This window comes from Myotis myotis, unplaced genomic scaffold (assembly GCF_014108235.1).
Source record: "Myotis myotis isolate mMyoMyo1 unplaced genomic scaffold, mMyoMyo1.p scaffold_m19_p_14, whole genome shotgun sequence".
Taxonomy (NCBI): Eukaryota; Metazoa; Chordata; class Mammalia; order Chiroptera; family Vespertilionidae; genus Myotis; species Myotis myotis.
In genome coordinates, this window is record NW_023416318.1 from 14,082,244 (window position 1) to 14,110,034 (window position 27,791).

General features: G+C 39.6%; 1 protein-coding gene across 5 annotated transcripts in view; it reads left to right on the top strand.

The window, feature by feature from the left end:
• Positions 1-6,248: 6,248 nt before the first annotated feature.
• Positions 6,249-27,791, top strand: part of GFPT1 (glutamine--fructose-6-phosphate transaminase 1) — a 61,304-nt gene continuing 39,761 nt past the window's right edge. For 3 of the 5 annotated variants that reach the window (XM_036334280.1, XM_036334282.1, XM_036334281.1), the window contains exons 1-4: positions 6,249-6,449; positions 17,931-18,038; positions 20,612-20,719; positions 25,165-25,290. In XM_036334280.1, the coding sequence (XP_036190173.1) occupies positions 6,443-6,449; positions 17,931-18,038; positions 20,612-20,719; positions 25,165-25,290 (349 nt within the window). In that variant the 5' untranslated portion in view covers positions 6,249-6,442. Of the gene's footprint in view, positions 6,450-17,930; positions 18,039-20,611; positions 20,725-25,164; positions 25,291-27,791 lie in introns of those variants that run through there. The other 2 variants (XM_036334283.1, XM_036334284.1) reach the window with 2 other exon arrangements.

Sequence of the window (27,791 nt, forward strand, 5' to 3'; positions counted from 1 at the left end):
GAAGCAGAATCTCTCTGAAATAAAGATGAGAAGCTGATCTGGTCCTTTTATTGGCTTCTGACTCAGAGATTTATAGTCTGTGCCATGCCAGAAATTTGGACAATTATCTCTCTACTATAGGAGTACTGCTTTTTAAGATAGCCTACATAGCAAATTATCCTCTCTCCTTTTTCTGTAGTAATTCAGAGACAACATTTCACAAACAATATCAGGAAAAGAAATATGGGTATATTACATCTCTGGATTTCTGGTCTCCAAAAGTACAGAGGTTAAGATAGGGACAGAAATAGGAAGAACTCCAGCAGTTGTGAATGCCAAGATTGAAGTTTTTATTTTTGTTCTTTGGTTCACATAAACAGATAATTGAGTTTGGACAATGTATTTCCTGAGCTATTATAGATGAATTCAGCTTATATACTCTTGGAATTGGTTTATAAACTAGGAATTGACTCATGCAATCATGGAGGCTAGCAAATTCAAAATCTGCAGGGTGGGATATCAGGCTGCAGACAGGGAAGAGCCTGTGTTGCAGTCCAAGTCCAGCTCTGCTGGTGAATTCTTTCTGCTCTGGAGAGGTGAGTCTATTGTTCTAGTCCAGCGGTTCTCAACCTGTGGGTCACGGCCCCTTTGGGAGTTGAACGACCTTTTCACAGGGGTCGCCTAAGACCATCGGAAAACACATATATAATTATATATTTTTGTGATTAATCACTATGCTTTAATTATGTTCAATTTGTAACAATGAAAATACATCCTGCATATCAGATATTTACATTATGATTCATAACAGTAGCAAAATTACAGTTATGAAGTAGCAACAAAAATAATTTTATGGTTGAGGGTCACCACAACAGGAGGAACTGTATTAAAGGGTCGTGGCATTAGGAAGGTTGAGAACCACTGTTCTAGTCAGTCCTTCAACTGATTGAATTAGGACCACCCACATTATGGAGGGCAAGGTGCTTTACTCAAAGTCCACCAATTTAAATGTTAATCTCATCCAAAATCACCCTCAGACACATCCAGAATGTGTGCTAATATCTGGGCACTGTGGCTGAGCCAAAGTGACATAAAAAAAAATAACTGTCACAGTGAATAAAGTTTGCTTTTATGGCCAACTTATCTGTTTAAAAATTTAAAAAAAAATTATTTTAGAGAGAGAGAAATTGATTTATTGTTTCACTTATTTATTCATTCATTGGTTGATTCTGGTATGTGCTCTGACGGGATTAAACCCGACAATTTTGGAGTATTGGGATGATTCTCTAATCAACTGACCTACCTGGCCAGAGCCCCTGGTTAACTCATCTGATCCCTTCTTCCATATCTTACCCCCTCTCTCTGCATTGCCATACTCAATTCCACAGGGTCTTATATTGTCACGTTTTTGCCCAGTGTCATCAATCGAGGTAATCTGCCCAGGTCTGCCTTCCTTCTGATTTCAGAATTATCGTCCCTTCAAAATTTACATTTCCTCAGTGACCTTTTCACACCTGGTATGGAAATGAAAAGTAATCCTATAAATAGTTTCACTCTAAAGTGTTAATAGATCTTAATGACTTAATGTAGATCTCCTAGGGAAGAGGGAGGTGTTCTGCATTAACTATACACTGAGTGGCCAGATTATTATGACCACCTGACGTTTGTAGGCAAATTTGCTATAATTTTGCGCTGAAGTTGCTAGAGGGCCACGCCATTATAAATAGGGAAGCAGGTTGTTTACCACGATAGTGGAAGTGATTTTTTTCCCAAAGATATGGGTAAACAACGGGATTTAAAAGCCTTTGAATGTGGAATATAAATATATATATATATACACACACACACACACATATATATATACACACACACATATACACATACACACACACACACTGAGTGGCCAGATTATTACGACCACCTGACGTTTGTAGGCAAATTAGCCGTACACTGCATCGTATGGGATATGGAAGCCGAAGGCCTGTTCGAACACCTTTGCTGTCTGTAGTTACTAAGATAAAACGTCTCCAATTCGCATAGGAACACAAGAATTGGACAGTCGAGCATTGGAAAAAAAGTCATGTGGTCCGATGAATCACGTTTCCAGTTGCATCATGCATATGGCAGAGTGAGAATTTGGCAGAAACAGCATGAAAGCATGCACCCCACATGCATGAGTACAACCCTTCAAGCTGGTGGGGGCAGTGTTATGGTTTGGGGCATGTTTTCCTGGCATGATTTGGGCCCTTTAATTCGTGTGGAACAACGTCTGAATAGCACAACATACCTAAGTATTGTTGCTGATCAGGTTCATCCTATCATGTTGATGGCGTATCCTAACGGAGATGGCTTCTTCCAACAAGACAGTGCACCATGCCACAGTGCTTGTATTGTGCAGGAGTGGTTTCAAGAACATAAGAGAGATTTTACCTTGCTTAGGTGTCCCCCACAATCACCAGATCCCAGTCCAATTGAGCATTTGTGGGACGAAGTTAAAAGAGCCATCAGGCAGCTGGTTCCACAAGCATCAAATCTCACAGAACTGGACAGTGCTATTCATCAGGCATGGTGTCAGATTCCTCGCATCACCTTTCCACATCTCGTGGGGTCAATGCCATGAAGAATCGCCGCAGTATTGAAGGCAAAAGGTGGCCCAACGAAGTACTGATGGGGTGGTCATAATAATATGGCCACTCAGTGTAAATGTACAGGTGGACTTTAGGCATGTGATAGCCAATAAATGGAGGTAATTTGGGACAGGAAACTTTTTGGTCTCCTATAATCACATTTTGTAAATGACCAGTTCTCTATAGTCAAGGCCTATTTAACATCTGGTTCCCTTTCTGATGTGTTCAAAAAAGGGCAAGTGCAAATATATGAAAGTTTGAGATAGTATTCTGTTTCTAAAATTTTTATTGATTTTTAGAGGAAGGGAGAGATAGAAACATCAGTTATCCCATTTATTTATGCATTCATTGGTTGCTTTTTTCCCCTAAAATATATTTTTATTGATTTCAGAGGAAGGGAGAGGGAGAGAGAGAAACATCAATGATGAGAATCATTGACCAGCTGCCTCCTGCGTGCTCCCCACCGGGGATGGAGCCCACAACCCAGGCCTGTGCCCTGACTGGGAATCCAACCATTACCCCCTGGTTCATAGGTCGATGGTCAACCACTGAGCCACGCAGGCCTTTTTAATTTTAACAATTTTATTGCTATTTATATTGGGAGTCAGCCAAGGGATAACAAAAGTCACAAATGTGAAAGTTTGATAATCTTATACAGCTATTTCAGTTATGGTTCTTCATTTCTTTAGAAATGACAACTAGAAGCCCTGAGGCATAGCAAGGAGGAGGCTGAGAACCATTAGATTTCACAGGACTAACCTGGGAAATCGAGTAGCATAAAGAGACAATAAATGACACACCATCATCACTTTTTATTTTTTCAATTCTGTTCAAAAGTTTTGATCAGAGAAAAAATCCTTTCCATTTCCTCAGATGTTTGAATAAGACCCAGATGTCTCCATTCATTCCTAGGTAATTTAATTTTTTCTTCTGCAGCTCTGATTTCCAAAGGTGCAGCTCAGGCAAAGCTCTGTAGATGGGGTTCAGACAAACAAAATGCTTCTATATCAGTGTCTGGACTGGCACATGGTTACAAAGGGCTCTTTGTTTCAGTGGGTTGGTGAGGTTGTTCAAGGTTGGGTTGGTGTGGAGGACAGGCTGTTCCATGACGTGACCGCTGCCTCTCCTGTGAGCTAGAGCTAGACCAGAACAGAGGTTGCTTTCTGTAAACCCACCTTATAGACTCTCTGAACTGATGTTCATTCTGACATAAATTAATGCCTCTCTTGCTCCCTGTGATATGCCGGCTCCTGGAACAGGTTGTTGTCCTGACTTGGTCAAGCATATAATTTCTAGCATTCAGGTACTAGTGCCTGTGATTATTGCCCACTTTTACCCTATGTCATTCTTTGGTATCTGGCAGTGAATGGCATGGGGACCCATTTTGTTTTGCAGCTACCCAAGACATGCCTTGTAAGTTCCCCTTTATAAATTTTATTAATTACCTGACTAGAGTGGCCAGCCTCTTTCTTTGGTCTTTCTCTGCCTTCCACTTATGGAGGTAAATTTTCATTCTTGGGGCTGTCTCTGGGTCTGCGTGTATTAAACAGCTGGGGAAATAATTGGCCTTAAAAGTTTCTTCCTCTCAACTGATGCATAAGCACTTTCCAAAATAGCTGTAAAATGGAGATGGACAAGACAAATTGATAGTCATGATGGAGAAACAAGCAGAAGAGGAAAGCAGAGGGGTTCAACAATTATAGTTTGAGCATGAGTACTTTGGTGGTCCTGCTGGCTTTTCTTTGTGGCATTGACAGGATTTTTGGCAGCTTACAAAGGTGTTCAAACATTGTAATCATGCTCTGGCCAGCGTGGCTCAGTTGGTTGGAGTGTCTTCCTGTGTACTGAAGGGTCTCGGGTTCAATTCCTGGTATGATTGTAATCATACCTTGACATCTTGGAAGTATTACTGAAGGCTTACCAGAAACTCTTAGATGAGGGTCTGAGGCTAACATGTACTTTGCCTCATAAACATAGCATGTTTATGTCCCAAATGTGTTGTCTCTTTTCAAATAGCTCACTGTTGTTTTATAAACTTTGCTCTGGGTGATATAGGAACCTGTTTAAGGGCCTGAAATATTAAAGGATTTTCATGTTAGAAATACTCTGATTAGTTCAATGTTACATTTTCTGGCCTCTCTTTGAGGCCAGTGATACAAAGACATTCCCCGCCCCCCCTTCCCCCCCAAGAAAAACTGAAAAGCCCTTTGCTCACTTGATCATAAAACCAGCCATAGAAAGTAAACTCTACTAAGAACATTAGACTTTTTTTCACTCATTCAAAAGCATTTTTGATCCCTTACTTTGTGGTAAGTTCTATACTAGGTGTTGAGTATGCAAACACTTGTTCTAGCTTCAAGAAACAGCCTAGTAGAGGAATATGCAAAAAGCAAAAGTAAAAAAATTAAAGTATATTGCTTTAAGAGGGGCAACTCAAAGAATGAGAGGTTAATGCATATCCTTATGTCTCTCTGGGGGAGACAAAAAAGGTTTTCCGTAAGAGGTAGCATTTAAGTAGGGAAGGTGTGTGGATTCCATGAAGAGTAACCAAAGTGTGCAAAAGTTTTGAGAATATTGGCCCAATTGAGAGATCACCTGTTCAGTGTTATTGGAGTGCAAAGAGCTGGAAGGTGTGGTAGGAAAGGAGCAGCAGTGTGAAGTAAGATGAGACATCTGGGGTCAGAAGTCCATGCCATGTTCTATGTGCCGTATAAGTTTTTATTTGATTCTACTCGAGTCATTAATAGAGTTATGATAACCATCTACATTTTACTAAAGATACTATTTAAATCTTACTAAGCAACTGCTCAGGTAATAAATTCTCAGAAACATCATCTCTCTTTGATTAAGTTTCTCTTGGCAGGAATGGTGCATTAATTAATAGAATTAGTTAATCGTTGATGAGTCAAATGTAAGGCTGTCAAATCTGGGCAATTCCTACAGTCCTGTCAGGTGGGCCAGCAAAGTCTCCCCTGCCCCTCTGCAAAAAACACACAAAAAACAAACAAACAAAAAAAACCCATAAAACGGGGTTAGGGAGTCAATGAATGGGGGCGGAGGGCCTTTGGAGGCCAAGCATATAACATAGAGCCTAAGTCGGGAACTGAATTGCCTGCCACCTGGAAGACTAACAGAACCTGCATAGCGCTTTGCAACCAGGAATTTTGGTACCTCCTTCCTCTCAATTCTTTGCAATTTTTTTTAGGTCTATATCCTTTTCCCACCCTGATTTATTTGTCCGGCTGGCCTCTGCTTTCTTCCTCCTCTTTCCCCGCTTCCTGGCGGGCTGGAACTTGGAGCCTAGGATTGAACTAGGGCGCGCCCCCAACGTTATTTGCTTTGCTAACAAACCCATCCTCCTCTTTCCTAATCTTCCTCTCATTCCAGCCAGCCTACAAGTTTCCTCCTCCCCCGCGGCGCCGTTCCTCCCGCTACTCGCCCCGGGGCCGGGCGGCTCCAGGAACCTAAAGCGGATGCGCCGGGAGCCGCTGCCACGTCCTCGCTGCCAGCAGGCCAGCGCCTGCGTGGGCTCGTGGGCGGGGCGGCTCGGGGAGGCGGGACCTGTGCGTGAGTGGCGCGGACGCGGCCCAATGGGACCTGCGGGAGGCGGAGGCGGCGGCGGCGCGGTGCGTGCCGAGGGGCGGGGCCAGGAGGCAGTTGCTGGCGAGTCCCGGAGGCCAAGAAGGGAGTCGTTACCTCGGCTGTCGCATCCTCGAGGGAGTCGTGCGGGTACCTCCTTACCCCCAAGCCCGCTGATAGCCCCACAGCTCCCGTGTGCTCCCGATTTCGCCAGCCGCTCACCACTCTCCTAGCGGACCGAGCGAGCCGCCGGCATCATGTGCGGTAAGGGGCCGCGGGCGGGGGGCGTGTTGCGGGGCGGCGCGGGCACTGCCGAGGCCCGAGGCGCCGGCGGGAGCGGCGGTGTGGAGGGTGCGGAGTCAGGATGATGGGCGGGGGGCGTCCCGCGGCAGCCGCGGGGGCTGGGCGCGGGGGCCGGCCTCTGCGAGCCGGGGGTGGGGGTGTGTGTGTGTGTGGTGGACTGAGGAGGGCACCTGAGAGGGGGGCGGGCCCTGGAGCGGTCTGGAGGAGTGAAGGGGGCGGCGAGGCGCGGAGCAGAGCAGGGGACGGGAGGGGGAGAGATGTTTGTGCTGAACCGGGAAAGAAGAGGGGGCCGAGGGAACTGAGGTGTGGACGGGGCGGACTCACCGGAGCCCACCAGGTGCGGGAGGCCACCTGTGGAACCTCGGGCGAGGTTCTCTTGGACTGACCTTGTATTCTCCTAGGATTTACCTTTTAAAAAATACTTATGTTTAGTGCTGTCTTTCCGCCAGGCCCAGTAGAGAACAGAACTTTAACTAGAACTATGACAGTGGCATTACACATGGTCTTATTTCCTGCCATCCCCGTCTCAACAGAAACCATTGCTAATTAGTAACTTGGTGAGTGGGGTGAGACCTGATCATCTGGTGGAAAGAGGCCCGGAAGTGACCGTGGCGATAGATCACATGCCATTTATCACTTGCATGTGCACCCGTTTAAAATATCAATGAAAAATAATGGTCTACCTTTAGTGAATGTTTTACCTGAAAAGTTAAAAAAGTTAGGACTGCCGTAGCTGGCAAATTTGGCTCAGTGGATAGATGGTTCCGGGTTCTGTTCTGATCCAGGGCACGATCCTCGATTGCAGGCTCGATCCCTGAGCCCCGTAAGGGAGTCAACCAATCGATGTGTTTCTTTCACATCGATGTTTCTCTCTCTCTCTCTCTCTCTCTCTCTCTCTCTCTCTCTCTCTTCCTTCCACTCTGTAAAAAACAATGGAAAAATATCCTTGGGTGAGGATTAACATAAGAATAAAAAAGTTAGGCCATTTTATTCCATGTTTTGAGACTTAGTTGTTTTAATTGTACCTAAAAGTGTTAGCTAAAAGGAATGGTTTGAATCTGAAATGACTGATCTGCACTAAAATTGGTATTAACTTGGCCATTCATTGTCAGTATAAAGAATTGTCTCATTCATTACCTTTCTCATTGAAATTTACAACTAACCTTAGGGAAAAAAACATAACACTTTTGAAAGGGACGTATGCTTGTGATGGAATTGAAACTATCTGGGAAACTTATTCTTTGTAGCCTTTTGCAAGAACTGAGCAGGAGGTGACAAGCTCTCGTTAGTTTTATTTTTCCTGTATTAAACTTTATGCAAATTTCAGCTTCTGAAAAAGAGGAGCATGTTTAAATTTAAAATTTCAGCTTCTGAAAAAGAGGAGCATGTTTAAATTTAGAGTAGGTTAAAAAAACAAACAAAAAAGAAAATCTTTAAATACCTTTCTGAAATTATTAGTCGAGCTGACTTTAGCATTAGATATACTTTTGCTCTGATAGTAGAGTGGTTTGCAAGAACACATAATTTAATTTGGAGCTGTGAGTAGTAAACTGGTTAATCCCCAATGTGCTTCATTTGCTAGTTAACTGTCCCTGAATGATGAGGTGTGCACTGAGTTAAGTACCTGGCTATCTGGTTGTAGATAATTTCTTCATCTTGTTCCAGGAAAAAAAGGAAGCCAAAGTATCTATACTAATATCTATACTAATAAAAGGGTAATATGCTAATTAGACCCATGTCTTCCAGACAAAGCCACCGTGGCCAAGGCAGAGGCAGTTAGGGACGATCAGGCTGGCAGGGGAGAGCAGTTAGGGGAGATCAGGCTGGCAGGCAGGCAGAGTGGTTAGGGGCAATCAGGTAGGCGAGTGGTTAGGCGCCAGCAGTCCCGGATTGCGAGAAGGATGTCCGACTGCCAGAAGGATGTCCGACTGCCGGTTTAGGCCCTGTGGGAAAGGGCCTAAACCAGCAGTCAGACATGCCCCAAGCGGTACCGGATTGGAGAGGGTGCAGGCCAGGCTGAGGGACACCCCCCCCTCCGGTGGATGAATTTCGTGCACCAGGCCTCTAGTGTACTACAAAAGAAAAAACCTGATCTGGTTCAGAAAAGGTGCAAATTAGAGTGAGGCTTTTAGGGTGGAGACTAGATGTCGCATATCACTTAGCCAACATCCCCATTCCAATGTTTTATTGCTGAGGAAACAGGTTATAAAGAATAAACAACTGGTATTTGAGTTATTTTTGAGGTCCTGCTTTTAATCCTATCCAGACCACAATTTTGCATGATCTGGAATAAGGTCTAGAATTTATTCCCTTTAATTATGAAGGTTAACTGTTAGGACGAAAGTTCATCTTTATTTTCCTCCCACATCTTAGTCATTGCAGTAAAATTTTTAGACAGAAAAATTGAGTGGGGAATGAGATCAGGTGGGAAAATTCAGATTTACCTTCTGATTTCCTGCTGCCTATTCAGATTTTTCTAAAAGATTATTTTATTTCAACATTGCATAATATTGAAGCAGAGGAATGAAGGCTATAAGTCTGTGGTATGCTTAAGGAAAAAAAAAGATTTCATTTGGAGAGCAACAGATTAAACTATGTTGAACTGTCTTTTTTTTTTTTTAATTGGAGGACTTCTTGGAAACTTTAATGTGCTAAGAGTTATGAATTTCCCAGAGAAGAATAGCATGTTTATGTCCCAAATTTATTTTATCTTCCTCTTATTCTTGGTTCTTTGGAATACATTTTGTTCTTTTTTAGTGTTTTTTTTTTTTTTTTAACCTTTGGCTTTGGTGAGAGATTGTCAACTTGCTGTGTGGGGAGCCTGAACTCAGGCCCTGTTCCTCATAGCTCAGTCCCTGGTCCCAGAACTCAGTCCCTGTTCGGGCACCACTTGTGCTGCTCCAGCACTGCCAAGGGTGAACCCCAGTGGGGGTGATGAAAGGATTAAGAAAAGACAGACATGAGAACAAAAGCTGGGTCTCGGTGGGACGCTGCTTCTGAGAGACAGCAACGACACTCACAAGCCGTGCCTTTATTTTCTAGCAGGTGCCACGAGGCAAAGTAAGGGCGTGATCAAGTTGTTTACAACATTCTCATTGGTTTCAATCCCACTCCACTACATGCACCTGAACTCTATCACTCAGGCACGTGGGGCCACGTGTTCGGACCACAGGCTCAAGCTTACAGCTATAGCTGTTGGCTATAATTGTGCTGGGAGGGTTCTGCCATCCAAGCTGGAACTTGCATGTGGCAATGAGAGGACTGTGCCCTCTCAGTAGTCCAAGGCTTGAACCTGTCCAAAACACTGTGGCTGCGCCCCACATTGCTGAAGCTACCCGCATCTTGTAACAGTTTTTGCTGTTTTTTTTTTAAATAAATGATGGTGTATATAAATAGACTTTTTCTAAGTGAGGTTATATTTAAAAGCAGTAAGGGAGCTGCAATTTAAAAGTATCATGAAATGAATCCTTAAAAAGCTTTTTGTAAGTATACTGTCTAATGACTTTGGGGGTAATTGAAGAATATTGAGACTGCTGCTAGGATGAGTCATAAAACCAGTAATATTAACATATCCTTAGAAATCATACTGGAAAATCACCCCGGTATTGCCGACATCAATCAAGGCTTAAAGGCAACAAGACTGCGGACAAAGACCACTAGGGGGTGCACCAAGAAAGCATAAAAAATGCGGAGACAAAGAAACAGGACAAAACTGTCAATGGAGGATATTGAGTTCAGAACCACACTTTTAAGGTCTCTTAAGAACTGTCTAGAAGCTGCCGATAAACTTAGTAAGGCCCTCGAAAAGACTGGTGAGACCGCCGATAAATGTAGTGAGATCCTCAAGAAATCTAATGAGACCCTCGATGTTGTGATAAAGAACCAACTAGAAATTAAGCATACACTGACTGAAATAAAGAATATTATACAGACACCCAACAGCAGACCAGAGGAGCGCAAGAATCAAGTCAAAGATTCGAAATGCGAAGAAGCAAAAAACACCCAACTGGAAAAGCAAAATGAAAAAAGAATCCGAAAATATGAAGATAGTGTAAGGAGCCTCTGGGACAGCTTCAAGCGCACCAACATCAGAATTATAGGGGTGCCAGAGGATGAGAGAGAGCAAGATATTGAAAACCTATTTAAAGAAATAATGACAGAAAACTTCCCCCACCTGGTGAAAGAAATAGACCTACAGGTCCAGGAAGCGCAGAGAACCCCAAACAAAAGGAATCCAAAGAGGACCACACCAAGACACATCATAATTAAAATGCCAAGAGCAAAAGACAAAGAGAGAATCTTAAAAGCAGCAAGAGAAAGAAACCCAGTTACCTACAAGGGAATACCCATACGACTGTCAGCTGATTTCTCAACAGAAACTTTGCAGGCCAGAAGGGAATGGCAAGAAATATTCAAAGTGATGAATACCAAGAACCTACAACCAAGATTACTTTATCCAGCAAAGCTATCATTCAGAACGGAAGGTCAGATAAAGAGCTTCACAGATAAGGAAAAGCTAAAGGAGTTCATCACCACCAAACCAGTATTATATGAAATGCTGAAAGGTATCCTTTAAGAAGAGGAAGAAGAAAAAAAAAAGGTAAAGATACAAATTATGAACAACAAATATGCATCTATCAACAAGTGAATCTAAGAATCAAGTGAATAAATAATCTGGTGATCATAATAGAATCAGGGACATAGAAAGGGAATGGACTGACTATCCTTGGGGGGGAAAGGGGTGTGGGAGATGCGGGAAGAGACTGGACAAAAATCGTGCACCTATGGAAGAGGACAGTGGGTGGGGAGTGAGGGCGGAGGGTGGGGCGGGAGCTGGGAGGAGGGGAGTTATGGGGGGAAAAAAAAGAGGAACAAATGTAATAATCTGAACAATAAAGATTTAATTAAAAAAAAAAAAAGAAATCATACTGGATATAAAGTAGTTGTTAAAGAAAATTAATTACTTACTAAGCATTTCCTCAATTGTGTTTCCTGGAAAGGGAGAAGTTAATAAGTTGACTGCTGGTAATGAGCAGTAAAAGGTAGGAAAGAGTTTTATAACACACAAGTTTGGGACATTCTGCTTTTGGAGATTTGCACTTAGCGAGATTAAAGGCTCTAAGAAGATCTACAAATAAGCCTGTTAACCTGGAACCAGTATTTCTTAAACCTTTAATTATGCAACCTTTCTTTCACTTCATCCCTATTTAGCATCTGCAAAATAGTGTTCTTTTTTTGTGGTCTTGGAATTTTTTACTACATTTCAGGTACCTCAAAAGTGTTAGAAGATATTTGAAATGATGGCTTTATATTTGGCACTCTGCCATTTGGAGAGAAGACTAAAACAAGGAAATTGCCTTTAAGGAATTGCTGTCTGATTTGAGGAAACAATGAATACACATGCAACAGGTGTAGGTGATAATACACAGTCCCTGTTCATTGCCATGTTACAAACCCTTAGTGGAATGAATAGAAATTGAGAAACTGGTTAGGCCAGGAATGTTATAGATGATTGGGCAGGACTTTTACATTGAGTAATTGTGCCAGCTGGTAGAGAACTAATACATTGTAAAAGGTATTGATGGCATATGCTACCCAACAATCAATGGAGTCAGAAATAAATTGAGAACTACTGCCAGCGGGTTTGAAAGAAGAAATAGAAGTGCCAGGAAAAGAGGCCAAAGACCTGTGGTTAAAGGCAAAAGAGTTCCAAAGTATTATGTATTGCATTGGATAGAATCTGCAAATGTAGAAGAAGGTCATCCATGTTTAATACTGTAGAGAGAAGTTAATTGCATTGGGCTATAATAAAATCCTTAGAGATGTTGCATATATGAAGGCAGAAGGACCTGAATTTGTGTTGAGGAGGAGGGCAAGTATACTAACAAAGGGAGTGTTGTGGAACTGAGATTTCTGATAGAGTTGAAAAGTTGAGTTCTAGAGCTGTGGTCCTTGATTTATGAGCTGTGAACTTGTTATGGAGCATTCATTGGTCAATTCATGTTCTAAGCATTATCTGTAATTTGAATAAAAGTTAGATAATAAAAATTCTACCCACTATTGTATAGGATCCTCAAAATATTTTGATGTTAACAAAAAGTTCTGTATTAAGCCCAGCCAGTGTGGCTCAGTGATTGAGCACTGACCTATGAACCAGGAGTGACCTATGAACCAGGAGGTCACGGTTCGATTCCCAGTCTGGGCACATACGTGGCTTGAGGGCTCAATCCCCAGTGCGAGGTGGGCAGGAGGCAGCAGATCAATGCTTCTCTCTCATCATTGATGTTTCAATCTCTCTTCCTCTCTGAAATAAGTAAAATATATATTTTTAAAAAGTTCTGTATTTACAAAGTTGAAGAATTACTTATGTTAGGACACATAGACCCAGGGAAAAAAACACAGGACTGAAAATCTACCTTCGTAAGTGGAGGGCAGGGAAAGACTGAAGAAAGATACGGGCCACTCCAATCTGTTAATTAATAGAGTTTATTAAGGGAAACTTGGCAGGCACCAGAGAATTATGTAGGGTAGAAATGGTATGGAGATAGTAACAGGTACTAGTATATGAATGTTAGCAGGTATGGAAATTACATTGACGAGGACAACAATCTGTTCCAGGACCAATACATAACTGGAGGCAAGGGAGGGGTGCTGATTGATGTCAGAGTGAACATTAATTATGATCAGATAGTCTGTAAGGAGGGATTGCAGAAAGCCATCTGGGTCCAGCTTATAGGACAGGCAGCAGTCACCTCACAGAACAATCTCTCCTCCATACTTATCAACAGTTATGAGTAGGAGAGGCTGGTTCAGATATGTAGAATGTTTTCTGTTTTGAGCTTATAAGGAAGGATAAGGGTACATCATGTATTATGCTGTTAAGATGAAGATGAAGACTTCGGTTCTATAAAGTGAGAATCTGCCAAAAATGAGAAAGAATCTGGGAAGGGAGAAATGGTAATTTGAGAATAGTTGATTCTAGACTTTAGAAAAATATCTGGGGGAAAGTTAGACAAACTATGAATTAACAAGATTGGTCAGCTGTTGGAAGGGCTGTTTTGCAAGTGAACCTGAAATGGGTGGATGGACCTCACTGTAAGGGTGTCAGGGATGCAGGAGTAAAAGCTGGCTTTGGAGGATAATGGAAAACTGGTTTGATATGATTGATCAGAGAGAAGTGGGAGAGATTAAACGTTTGAAGATTTGTGAGCGGAAGTGCATGATTTTTCCCAGGAAAGATGATGACATAAGTTGACTGTGAGGGATAGTATAACTAGAGGTGTCAGGGTTTAAATAGTGCTTAGAGTTCTAGATTGTTAAATGTGCAGGGAGAGGTGTTATAGAGCTCCTTCCAGTGGCAGTGTATATTTCCAACAAACTAGGGGACACTCAAACCAACATTTGTAAATACGAAAAATATTTTTAAACAATTAGAAAACACATAAATAATTGAAATCCTTCATTGTGTGACTCTATACAATTTTTACTTTATTTTTAGGAATGTAGAAAATTTTATCTCATAGTATTTCATCTTCTAAAGGGGTCTTACCTGTTGAATGTGTCTCTACAATTATAGTAGTATTGACTGTTTTATGACAAATACTTAGTTGATGTGTATAACTTTAATTGCAGTATTGTTCATAATTTCAAAGAGGTAGGAACATCTCAGTAGGGAAATGCTTAGGTAAAATATGACTATTATATACTGGTATGCAGCCATTAAATAGAATTGGGTAGATGTCAACATTTTAATTAAACAAGTACAGAACAATATATACAGTGTCATCCAATTTATGTGTTTTTAAAAAGCCCTTTAAAGCCATATATATCTAGGTTCATTTATAGCTGAAAGATTGGGACAATATGCATTGAATTAATGTTGGTTATCTTCCCTTTAGAAAGAGATTTTCACAATTCATTCTGTAGCCTTTGTGTAATTCGAATCTTTAATAATGGCGGTGAATTAATTTGTAAACTTGCATTATAAGAAAAAAATTTTTTAATGAAATTAATTGACCCTGGCTGGTGTGTCTTAGTGGTTGGAGCATTGGCCCATGCACCGAGGATCGTGGGTTTGATTTCCAGTCAAGGGTGGATATTAGGGTTGCAGGTTCGACCCACAGCCCAGATTGGGGCGCGTTCGGGAGGCAACCAATCCATGTGTCTCTCTCACATTGATGTTACCCTCTCTCTTTTTTTCTTTTTCATCCCCACCCTCTCTTTCACTCTTTCTGAAAAAAAAAACACAAAACAAAACAAAAAAACAAACAAACAATGGGAAAAAATATCCCTGCGTGAGGATTAACAAAAAGTAAAACAAATAGATGAAATTTAATTGTTATTGTAGATGGAGTTTGATTCAGAAAGTATAAAATTTAGAGAACTAATCTGAACACAAAACTGATGAGTTCTGTTTAGGGTCTCAACATACTGAAGTTGCTAAGTGAAAAAATATGTAGAAGTAAAATTTCTTAAGGACATAAATTCAAGCAGACCTAGGCACTTTAATGATTTGATTAGTTAGCTAAGTTGTATTCAGTTTTCATTTTAATAAGGCTTAAAAATCTTTACTTATGACTAAATTGCTTTTAACCAGGTGTGTCAAGTCCATGATCCAGGTTGTTAAGCAAGGTGCTCCTAAGTGCTTTGAATTTAAGTTGCCATTTTCTGAGAATGACACCTGGAGCATCTATTGCATGGTTCTCAACCTTGGCTGCACATTAATCACCTGGGAATCTTTTGAAAATCCTGATTTCTGGGCCTCATCATACGGAAATTCTGTTTCTTTGTTACCAGAATTTCCAGAGGGCGAGGCCCAGAAATCAGGATTTAAAAAAGATTCCCAGGTGATTCTAATGTGCAGCCAAGGTTGAGAACCATTGATCTATTGGTTTGGGCGTAGGGAATGGCCTGTGCTCCCTACAACTACTTTGTGTGGTTTGGGAGCAATTACTGAAGAGCAGTGGAGAGTATTTTTAGGATTTTGTAGTTACCCTAAGCAGAACTGTTTATTGGGAGGTTTGATAAGACAAGTTAAAGACCTGGAAATGGGAGCAATCTAGTGATTTCTACCCTAATAAGCACTGTTTTAAATTAAGAATACCTCCCTTGTAAACATGCCCTTGCATGCCTGATAGGCAGGTTATATGCCATTCTATTTTCCCAGCAACCCCAAGATTACAGATAACCCACTAATCCCAAGAGGTGGACTGTCTTTAGGCCACTGTTTCTGTCAAGGAGCTGGTGTATAAAATTGGCAGATTTAATCTCTTTATCTTTCATTTTCCTAACCAGGGATTACTTAGGTTAATTCCCTTTCTTCCTTCTCCCATCTCTAATACTTTGATCTTAGAAAATTTCTGTGTGTGTGTCATCCTTTTCTTCCAGTCCTTGTCCAGTGATTTGAGGAAAAGATTTATATTCTGTGTGTTGTCCTTCAGTGATCGAATAAAAATACTTATTTGGGACTGATAGTTTTCTTCATTTAATCTTTATCATAAGTCAGTGACCCATAGGGGGAATAAGTGTAGAACACATGAAAGTTTGATTTACAGTTGATAATTGGTTTAGTTTGTTCATATTATAGCTACTTTATGAAGGAACAGCAGTAACAATAAAAACCCCAGATCTCATGCAAGGTTGTGTCTGCGAAAATAAGATGCTTGTATAACATACGATAACTTTAAAAAATCTTTTCAATTGTAAGGTTGTTTTTTTTAAATAATGAAATATAGAATTTTTATAAGTTCTTGGCCTTATACTTCCATTTTTGGGGAAAGTTTAAACAGTTGTTTCAGGTTATTTTGGATTTAGTTTTAAAATGTGGATTTCCTGGCTGGCCAATGTGGGTTAGTGGTTGAGTGTCATCCAGTGCACCAGTTCGAGTCTAGACAGGACACATGCCCAGATTACAGAGCTCCATCCCCAGCAGAGGACTTGCCAGAGGCTGCTGTTTTATATTTCTATCTTTTTCTCCCTCTCCCTTCCTCTCTCTCTAAAAAATAATAATAAATCAATAAAAACATATTTAAAAGAAAAAATGTGGATTTCCTTTTTTTTCAAGGGCATGATAGTTTGTTTGAAAAAATTATACTAATCATGATGCTCAGCAAACCATTATTATGGCTTCTTTGTTGGATATTAACAATTCAGTATTTTTGGATGCTGAAATGCTTCAATAGGACCAAGCTATTTATAGAAATAATGAGATCTTTTCAAATGGAAATAAAGACTAGTTGTTTTGGAATTCTACTTCACTGAGTTAATTTTATTTCCTTATGATTCAGTGACACTATAGTGTAATATAAGAAAAAGGAAATTCTTTCATAAGTAAGCAACTTGAGCTTATAATTTCCTCATATTTTGGTCTTCAATGCTCTCTCCACCTTGACCAAAGCATAATCATGGGAGGCCTCAGATAATTTCCATACTGCTATTCCTAAAGTGTGGATATTTTTTGCCTGTGTTGTTTACTACTTCTTTGTTTGCCTTGCTCAGTTCATATGTACTAGTTCTTTTATTTCTAGTTTTGCTTTTCCAAATTATTGCTTTATTTTTTTACCCTCTATGAATTCTTAAGAGTTGTTAACATTGCAGTTACTTGTTGTTAGCCAGTAACTGGTGAATAAGTGATTCAAGCTATTTTCTTTTAACATGATTATATATATATTTTAATATTTCCTCATATTATTAGAATATTTAGGTAATATTTTTCACATAATTAATAGTTATAAATTACTTATTCCTAAATGTTATTGATAACATGATTATTGAAAGTAAGAAAATTTATTTCATCTGTATAGTTTCGTAAGATCCATATGTAGCTTAAAATACTCCAGGAAATGATTTTCTTTAAACATAATGCTCAGTATTTAGCAAATTTGTTGATTGGTTAGTTTTTTAAAATTAAATTTTACTTAACAAAATGGCAGTAATGGAAGATGTGACCACCCTTATGAGCTGCTTTGGGAAAAACCACACACATTTATTTAAAAAATCTTTTTAATGACTTCAGGGAGGAAGGGAGAGGGAGAGAGAGAGAGAGAAACATCAATGATGAGAGAGAATCATTGATCGACTTCTTCCTGCATGCTCCCTGCTTGGGGCTGGAGCCTGCAACCTGGGCATGTGACCTGATCAGGAATTGAACTGTGACCTCTTGGTCCATAGGTCAATGCTCAACCACTACGTCACACTGGCTGGGCAAAAATGAGCATTTATTTTGACATATTTGCTTTAGTCTTTTACAAATGGAAAACCCCCTTTGAAAAAGTTTCATTGCCTTTAGACAATTTGAAGTGAGGATTTACTTCTCTTTTAAAGATGGACTCTAGCTTCACATTTTTGCACATCTTAGGCATAATTATGCAAATGAAGATTATGTAATATGTTAATTTTTAATCTTTAGACAGAATTTTTTATTAAGTATTTGTTTATTTGCAGGTATATTTGCTTACTTAAACTACCATGTCCCTCGCACAAGACGAGAAATCTTGGAGACCCTAATCAAAGGCCTTCAGAGACTGGAATACAGAGGATACGATTCTGCTGGTAATTCCTTTAAAAATAAATATGAATTTTGCATGATTACTGAATCTAAATGGAAAAATTTTGTTTTAGGTGACTAGATCCTGTAGTAATCTTTGCTTTATTTTGGGCAAATCTAAAATCTGAACAATTTTTAACCTCATACTTAAAGGTTTGTTCATGTAATTTCAATACTATTATCACTTATGTTAAGTATTGCTTCTTATAGGTATCTTCTTTTGTTAAGAATGTTACCGTAAAAACATAAATCATCTGGGGCAGTTTCATGGTAGAACAAAGATTTTGAAGGACTTAGTCCATAAATTATCTTTTTTCTTTTCTATGAATTTAATTTGATTTTCTCCAGGTATTCCAGACTTTTGGTAAGTAAACTTCTTAAGAGTCTTCTACCTGAAATAAATGACAAAGCAAATAAAAATAACTTTTTGTCAACTTTATGTTCTACTTTAGCTTCTTCCCTTAACTGTATTGGGGGTCTCCAAGACTACCCTCAGATTTGATGATTTCCTGGAAGGATTCAGTATATAGTTGTACTCATGGCTATGATTTATTACAACAAAGGAATAGAAAGCAAAATCAGCAAAGAGTAAAGGCACATGGGTGAAGTCTGGAGGAAATCTGGCACAAGTTTCTAAGGGTTCTCTCCCAGTGGAGTCTTACTAGGTGCTCTTAATTCCCCCAGAAAATTGTGATAGTTTGTGTGAAATGTTGTCTACCAGGGAAGCTCATTGGCACCTGAGTGCCCAATGTTTTTATCAGGGACTGGTCACGTAGACACCCTCTGTCTAATATGTACCAAAATTACACTCCTAGAAGAGAAACAGTTGTTCATCCTAAGTCACATGGTGTACTGACTGTTTAGGTGCAGTGAACTATTTTTCATCAGAGTGGTGGGAACCCTTGTGAAATCCAAGGCCCACTTTGTAAGCAGGCATTTCTAAGGATACCAGTGTCAGGCCTACTCTGTTAACTCTTTTTCTATACATTTAACATTGCCAGCTGTGATGGGCATTTTATCTTTCACTAGAGTCCTGGTGCATGAAATGCGTGCACAGGTAGGGTCCCTAGGCCTGGCCGGCAGTCAGGGCTGATCAGGGCCTTCCTCCAGCTGCTGGCCGCAATCAGGGCCTTCTTTCATTCTGCACTGCCCCCTGATGCTCAGCGCACATCATAGCAAGCAGTCGAACTCCTGAGGGGACAATTTGCATATTAGCCTTTTATTATATAGGATGACTTTCCTCAATTAATGGCAAGTCAGTTCCTCAACTACTTTGTTCTTAAAATTCTCTCCTTCCTTAGCTTCTCTGACAACACATCTCATTAGCTTCCTTACATACTGATTATTTCTTTTCTGTCTGCTTTGGGGCCTCTTTTTCTTAAATATTAATGTTCTTCAAGATACTGTCCTAGGCTCACTTTTCTTCATGGGTGAGCTCTGACTTCACCAGCTTCCCATATGTTGGTGACTTAAAATCCCGATGTTTTCCCCAAATTGCACAGCCTCCTAGATATTTCTTCCTCAATAAACTAAGATATTAGAACTTTTGTATGTTTATAATTGAACTGAGTAACAGGTTTTTTTTTTGATTGTTTGTTTTGTTTTTATATTTTATTGATTTTTTACAGAGAGGAAGGGAGAGAGATAGAGAGTTAGAAACATCGATGAGAGAGGAACATCGATCAGCTGCCTCCTGCACATCTACTGGGGATGTGCCCGCAACCCAGGTACATGCCCCCGACCGGAATCGAACCTGGGACCCTTCAGTCCGCAGGCCAACGCTCTATCCACTGAGCCAAACCGATTTCGGCATGAACTGAGTAACAGTTTTCACCCCACTCTCCAATCAATACTTTCTGTGTGCCTTTTATCACCAAGTCCTTTGTTTGAGCCTAGGAGGTACCCAGACTTCTCCTGCTTTCTCATGTTATATCTAGTCATTTCTACTCAATATCACCCATATCTATCTTCATTCCCATTGTTTAGTTAAGGCCCTCTTTTTTTAGATTTGCTATAGCTATAACTTCTGAGAATTGATTTCTTCTTTCTGTTTCTCTAGTCTAACTTCTTACACTGTTTCCAAAGAGATTTTTAAAACTTTTTTTGTCATGTGATTTCTCTACCGCAAATTACTCTGCTTTTCCAATACCTTCAGAGTAACTTTGTCAGACTCCTTAGGATCTTAAGTAGAATCTGAAGAGAGAACGTCCTGACATTCCCTCTTTATCGCGCTTCTGAGGTGGGTGCCCATCTTCTGTTTTTCTCTACTCTACTCCATTCACAAGCTAGTATAATACTTTTTTATAATCTGAAACCAGACTGAATATAATTATTTTTGTCTTTGTCTTCTCAATACACTATTAGAAATTTGTGGAAAGGAACTGGGTTATTTTCATTTTTGTCTGTAGCAGCTGTTCTGGTTCTTGACATGTAATGGATGTTTAGTATATGTTGAATTGGTAATAAGTTAATGAATTAATTAGATTAAAAATATTTTAATTAAAAATTTTGCCTCACACTGATAATCTAAATAATAGCCAGTTTTTAAATCTTGCTATTCTGCCTTTTGATGATTTAGGTGTGGGAGTTGATGGAGGCAATGACAAAGATTGGGAAGCAAATGCCGGCAAAATCCAGCTCATTAAGAAGAAAGGGAAAGTAAAAGCACTGGATGAAGAAGTTCACAGTAATGTACTTAGTTTAGTTTTTGTCCCCCTCCCCCTTTTCTTCCTTCTCCCTTATCAAATTACCATTCTTCCCATATTTTAGGGCCCATTTAGTGATTATTAATATTGAAGGGAGGGGAGAAAAGTAGTTTTGTTACTGTCTGTTTTAAAATATACCTGAGCTTCAAAAATGATCATTTTAATTAGGGAAGGAAATTAGTTAGGTCCACTGCATTTAGAGCAAGATCAGTATTCTAAAATGAAGTAACCACAATTTGTGAGGAAGGGCCTTTCATAGGACAAACATAAGGAAGGCAAGTTTGTTGATGGAATGGGAGATAGTCCTTTTTAAAATTTTTAAAAAAATTTATTAAAAAGTGTATTTATTTCAGAGAGGAAAAGAGAGGGAGAGAGAGGTAGAAACATCAATGATAAGAGAGAATCATTGATCGGCTGCCTCCTGCACTCCCCACACTGGGGATTGAGCCCGCAACCCAGGCATGTGCCCTTACCGGGAATCGAACTATGACCTGGTTCATAGGTTGATGCTCAACCACTGAGCCACACCAGCTGGGTGGGAAAGAGTCTTTTTAAAATTTTTTTAAATTAAATTTATTGGGGTGATATTGGTAGACATAGAGGTTGTTTCTACATTTTGCTGCAATGAATCTTGTCATGCTCCTTGTCCACAGTATTTTTTTTCAAGTATATAACCAACAGTAGAGGTGCTTGGGCACAGGGTATAGGCATCTCTCTTATAGACATGGCCAGATTGCTCTTCAAAGTGATTTATTAATTTTGGATAATTTTTTTAAAAATATATTTTATTGATTTTTTTACAGAGAGGAAGGGAGAGAGATAGAGAGTTAGAAACATCGATGAGAGAGAAACATCGATCAGCCGCCTCCTGCACATCTCCTACTGGGGATGTGCCCGCAACCCAGGTACATGCCCTTGACCGGAATCGAACCTGGGACCTTTCAGTCCGCAGGCCGACGCTCTATCCACTGAGCCAAACCGGTTTCGGCTAATTTTGGATAATTAATACCAGTAAGGGAATGGGATAATAAATTGTAATGACAGTGAGTGACCATATGTAGCTTTTGAAAGGAGGGCACTGGGTCTGGTTCTGCATGTGGGGACCTGGAGAATTACGGGGAACCTAATGTTGAGCGAAAAAAGCAACCTGCAGTATAGGATATGTAAGGAGTAGGACCATTTATGTTGATGTTTGTTATTTCTGGATGTAGGTATTTGAGTCTTTATCACTGCCAGCAAATTTGAATATTTGAATTATTAAAAAAGAGAAGGGTCACATCTAAGAAAAGGTATGAAGAGGGCAAAAAGCCTTGGGCATGAAGTTGGTGAGAAGACACAAGATACAAGTAAGGAAATTATTGAGGGGTTACAGCTCAGATAAGTGAAGGCACAGGGAGAGAGTTAACCTTTATAGGAGTCAAACGTAAAAGAAAAGCTAAGTTAGACAGTTATGAGGTAAGAGGGAAAAGCTTAATAAAGTGGAAATTGAAGGAATATAGGTAGTATTGAGGCTTAAGGAGAATAGAAAAGATGTCATGACTGGCTGGGGAATTGAATGACCTATCAGCTTAATGAATAAGGAACATGGGTACATGTTTCTTAAATGGCAACAGTTAAGTAAATAGAGTTGGTAAATAGCATGAACTTGATATGGATTTAATTTACAGATTCCTGTTAAAGACTCTTTCTCCAGTGTTGCTTGCCAACGTGTTGGGGGACATGCTTTAATTATAGTTAGCCTTTTTTAAATTAATCAGATGCTTTTATTACTTGCATTAGCTTGTTAACTAGTGATAAACAGTATCCTTTATCTGGAGGTCATTTATTAGGCCACCTTAATTATTCAGAACACAGGTAAGCCAGGAAAGAATGCATTGATGATTGTATCTGTTTATTGTTGGAGCCATCCAATAAAGATTTGAGTATCTGCCCTATTTATTTAGCTTTTAGTGCTTACAGTTCAAAGATAGTAAGATAAGCTGCTGCTTTTGTAGAACTCAAATTCTGATGGAAGCCAGATTGACAACGTCATAAATGTAATAAATAGTGCAGCAGAGTTTACCATTGTGTGTTTTTTTAAAATATGTTTTTATTGATTTTAGAGAGTGAGGAAGTGAGAGGGATAGAGAGATAGAAACATCGATTGGCTGCCTCCTGCATGCCCCTTACTGGGAATTGAGCCCGCAACTTGGGCATGCCATGTGCCTCCAGCGAGAATTGAACTGGTGAACTCTTGGTTCATGGGTTGACCCTCAACCACTGAGCCACATTGGCTGGGCACCATTGTGGTTTTAAATTTAGGCTCTGGGGTAAACCAGATTTGGGTTGAAATCCTATCTCTACTTACTATTCACTATGAACTTTGGTAGGCAGATTTTGTGATCTCTTTGAACCTCAGTTTTTTTAATCTGTAAAATGGAGAAAACAGTGCCTCTCCTCCCCTCATAGTATTCTGAGAATTCAATAGTAAAATGAATATTTATTGAGTACCTATTATATACCAGCCATCATTCTAGGTCCTGAGGTCAAAACAGAACAAGATAGGCAAAACCCTCTGCCATGATGGAGTTTACTGTTTAATGAAACAGGCAGATAAATATATAATGTTAAGTAGTGATTAGTGCTATGAAGAAAAAGTATAGTAGAGGTGACATTTGAGCAGATGCCATGTGATTGTCTGAAAGAGGGAATTCTGGGCAGAGGGAACACCAAGTGCAAAGACCCTGTGAGGGCTTGGCTATCGCAGGATGGAAGTCAGTGAGGCTAGGGTACAGTAAGTGAGAAGAGTGGCGGGAAATGAAGCTAGAGAGGTGGCTGAGGGCTAGGTCATGTAGGATCTTAAGAATGATGGATTTTACTGTGTGTGTCATGCAAAGCCATTAGAAAATTTTGTGTAGGAGAGTGACACAATCTGACTTCGTTTTGAAAGGATCACTTTTGTTAGTGTGCAGAACTAGATTGTACAGATGGAAGACTGGATACAAGGAAACGAACTAGTGAGAATTCTGTCGAAGTAGTTCAGGTGAGAGATGGTGATGGCGTGGGTCACAGTGATGAGGGGTGGGAGATGAGGATAGAAAGGTAGATAGGGGATAGATATGTAGTACCTTATATGCTATGAAAAGGTATGGGCCTTATTTTGAGAAAATGGCTCTCTGGTTATATGTTAGAATTTGAGGATCTTTTTGCAAATCTCTGTGACTAGGTTTAGGATGATTCATATGTGCATACCGCTTTTTAAAGCAATGGAAGTCTATTCATGGATTTTAAACCTTATTTCTTGATCAGATTTGTATTTTAGAATGACCTCTCATTAGCCAGTATAAAAACCACAAAAACTATGCTTAAGACTAAGCTAAAGTGCATGGACGTTCAGAGTTCTGAGCAGTTTATTCCTAATTTAGACCTAATTCTGATAAACTTTGTTATCTGATAAGCTTTATCTTAGCTAAATGAATTTTATATTTAGGAAATTAGAAGAAGGGCATCACTATTAAGTAACTAGAACTATCCTTTTTTTCTCTCTCCCCCTCTATCCCTGGAAGAAGCAAGAAGAGAGAGCTCATAGGGAAAAGGAATCAGAATAGCTGCTTTACAAGATCAAGGAGTATCAGTCTGTAATCCCATATTTTCACAGTGTTGCTCTGCTCACAAGAACCTATTCTTTGATTTTGGAAGCTCTCCATAATTGCAGTTTATATTGTGAGATATGTTTGGGGACCAAAGAAATTATAGTTATAAGGCTTGTGGCACTGAGAAAATGAATTTACTTTTACATGTCTAATTAAAACAGTACTGATTATTTCCAAAGTGAAGATTAAATATAGATTAAAAAATCACATTCACTCTCTTTGTCCTTAACTCCTGAGTGAAAATTTTTAAGCCTCCAGAAAAGTTGAAAAAATACATTAACCACCCATATATTTCATCTATCTTTACCAATTGTTAACATTGTCACATTTGCTTTATCTTTTTTTAAAAAATTGATTTTAGAGAGAGGAAGGGAAGGAGGGAGAGAGTGATGGAGGAAGAGGGAGAGAGAGAGAGAGAAATTTTGATAGGTTGCTTCTTGCATGTGCCCTTCCAGGATTGATCCCATAACCTGGATATGTGCCCTGACCAGGAATTGAACTCACTACCTTTTTGGTGCATGGGACAATGCTCCAACCAATGTGCCACACTGGCCAGGGTGCTTTATCTCTCTGAATACATTTTCTTGGGTTGTTATTGGAACCATTTGTTTTAAATATTTCAGCTGCATCCTACATTAACTCCTCTAAATCTTTTAATTACTATTTTGAGTATGCCTGATCTTCAGTTTTAATAATTGTATATTCCAGGTAAACAGTGCTGTAATAATTACATTGAAATATAGCGTTATCTCTACAGCATGATTTAATATTGGAATTTTTCATTTTATCTTCAGAACAACAGGATATGGATTTGGATATAGAATTTGATGTACACCTTGGAATAGCTCATACCCGTTGGGCAACACACGGCGAACCCAATCCTGTCAATAGCCATCCCCAGCGCTCTGATAAAAATAATGGTATGGACATAAAAATGCTTTGGAATGATTGTAGAGGCTCGATAATGGGAAAAGAATGGAAGCTCTTATGTTTTCATAATTTTAATTTGGAAAATTTAAAACATATTCATATATAGAGAATATATAGAACCTGAGGCATCCATTACCCACCCTCCACATTTATCAATATCTGATCAGTTATGTTTATCCATAGCCCCTACCTAGATTATCTTGGAAGCTAGTAGATATTGTATAGATAGATATATCACAGATAGCTAGATATCATAATATTTATTTTGTAAATATTTAAGAGTGTATCTCTAAAAGGTAAGGATTTAGTAGATTGATATGTCTCTTAAGAGACTTCTCCCTTTCTCTCCTTTTTCCTTACAGTTTACTCTGTTTGTCCTATAGAATTTTTTATAGTTTAGATCATGTTAATTGCATGCATCCTGTGGGTCATTTAATACGTTTCTCTGTCCATTTTATTTATTATAAACTAGAGGCCTGGTGCACGACATTCGTGCACTGGGGGGAAGGGGGGGGGCGGGTCCCCTTAGCCCAGCCTGCGAACTCTCGCAGTCCGGGAGCCCTCAGGGGATGTTCGACTGATGGCTGAGGCCCAGTCCCTGCCGGACCTAAGCCGTCAGTCGGACATCCTTAGCCCTGCCACTGCCACTGTGCTTGCCAGCTATGAGCCTGGCTTCTGGTTGAGTGGCACTCCCCCAGTGTTAGCACACTGACCACCAGGGGACAGCTTCTGTGTTCAGTGTCTGCCCCCTGGTGGTCAATGCGTGTCATAGTGACCAGTCATTCTGCCTTTCAGTCTATTTGCATATTAGCCTTTTATTATATAGGATTGGTACAGTGTTTGTTTACAACTGCAGGTATATAATTGTTAAATGATAACCTTTGAGGTTGAACGTTTTTCTGAAAGAAAGGATTTATTGAGCCATAAGTTAGGCAGAAAAAGGACCAGTTTCTGGGACAGTTTAGACCACCATCAGTAGGGCTAGTTGGGAAGACAAATATGCCCACCATCCTGGGATTGATGGAGTTCTTTTATACGATAATTTTGGAGAAGAAAGCTGTAAGTTGTTTTGAAAGAATTTACATTGGCTATAGATAAGGGGTGTGGGAATAGGTGAAGCAGGGCTAGTTCTGGGAGAGGTGTATGGTAAGGAAGAAGTGTTTGTTGCTTTTGGATTGATTGTGGGCAACAGCCCAGAAAGGTTATGCATTAACAGGATGCGGTGGGTGCCATCTGGTGGTTGGCTATTCTCTCTAGATAAGAACTGAAATAGGGGCCTAGAAGTTGATTCAAAGCTTCAACATACATTAAGGAATGCTAGCAGTTTTTTGTTTGTTTCTGTTAACTGATTAACTCTCCCTGCCTCTTCTTCCCACCCTCTGGCCTGCTGTAATTTAATTTAGGACATCTCAGAATTTCTTTTCTTGTCATAATGTTGGATGTTTTTCTTTGTGTTGTTAGCAGTCATTGATGATCATTGCCAAGATTATTTCTTTAGGGGTTTTAAATTGGTGATAGTCTAGTACTATCATTCCTTCTTTCATTTATTATCTCAAATACTTCCCTATAAAGAGAATCTTCTCCATATCAACTGCTTGGTTACCCTGAGTTACAGAGCATATAGGAAAGGCAGGATTAATGTTTTATCTCCCTCCACCCCCTTCATTTACCATTTTTAAAAAACGAAGTGGTTCATATGTTCTAAAATGAATAATGAGTTCTTTTTAAAATTATAAAATCATGGGTTTAAAATATTTCATATGATTCAAAACACTGAAGTAATTGTCTATATTGATACACAAAAATCTTTGGCCATTGGGAACTTACTCAGGTTGTCTTCTAAGTCCTTTTGACGTGACCCCTGTAGACTCAATAGTCTTTGTTATTTTCTGGTAGGCCAAGATGTTCCACGTTCCTCTACTCCTGCCCCATGCTTGGAATCGGCCATTTCTCTAAGGAAGCCCCAGTTCTTTTTAGTGGAAATGATACGTAAAGACTGTAAGCCAGGTCTTAGAAGTGTTCATCACACATAGGTCTTTTCAGTGGGCAGAGCTAGGAGATACACATACCTCTGTGTGTGCACTTGTACACGTATAAATTTAAAGATAAAACAACGTAATTTTACACTAACAATTCTAACTCAGATTCAGGGTTGTAAGGTTTTGACTTTACCTGATTGATCTATGTATTTTCTTTTATTCATGTAGTTCTTAACATCAGTAACATACTTATTTATCTGTTACATGATATACATAAAATAATCATAATACCAACACTTCCTTAAGAATATATTTACTGTTGTTTGTTAGTTTTTCTTGTTAATTTTTTGTCCTTAGGGTATATCTCTTTAGGGATATATATAATCAAATTTCTATGTTTTAGAATCACTTGGAATAATCCTTCTATCTGTAGTTGTGCTACCAGCTGGATACAGCATTCTATTAATATATTTTATTTTGAGTTTTAGGGATTGATTTTTTAAAAAAAATCA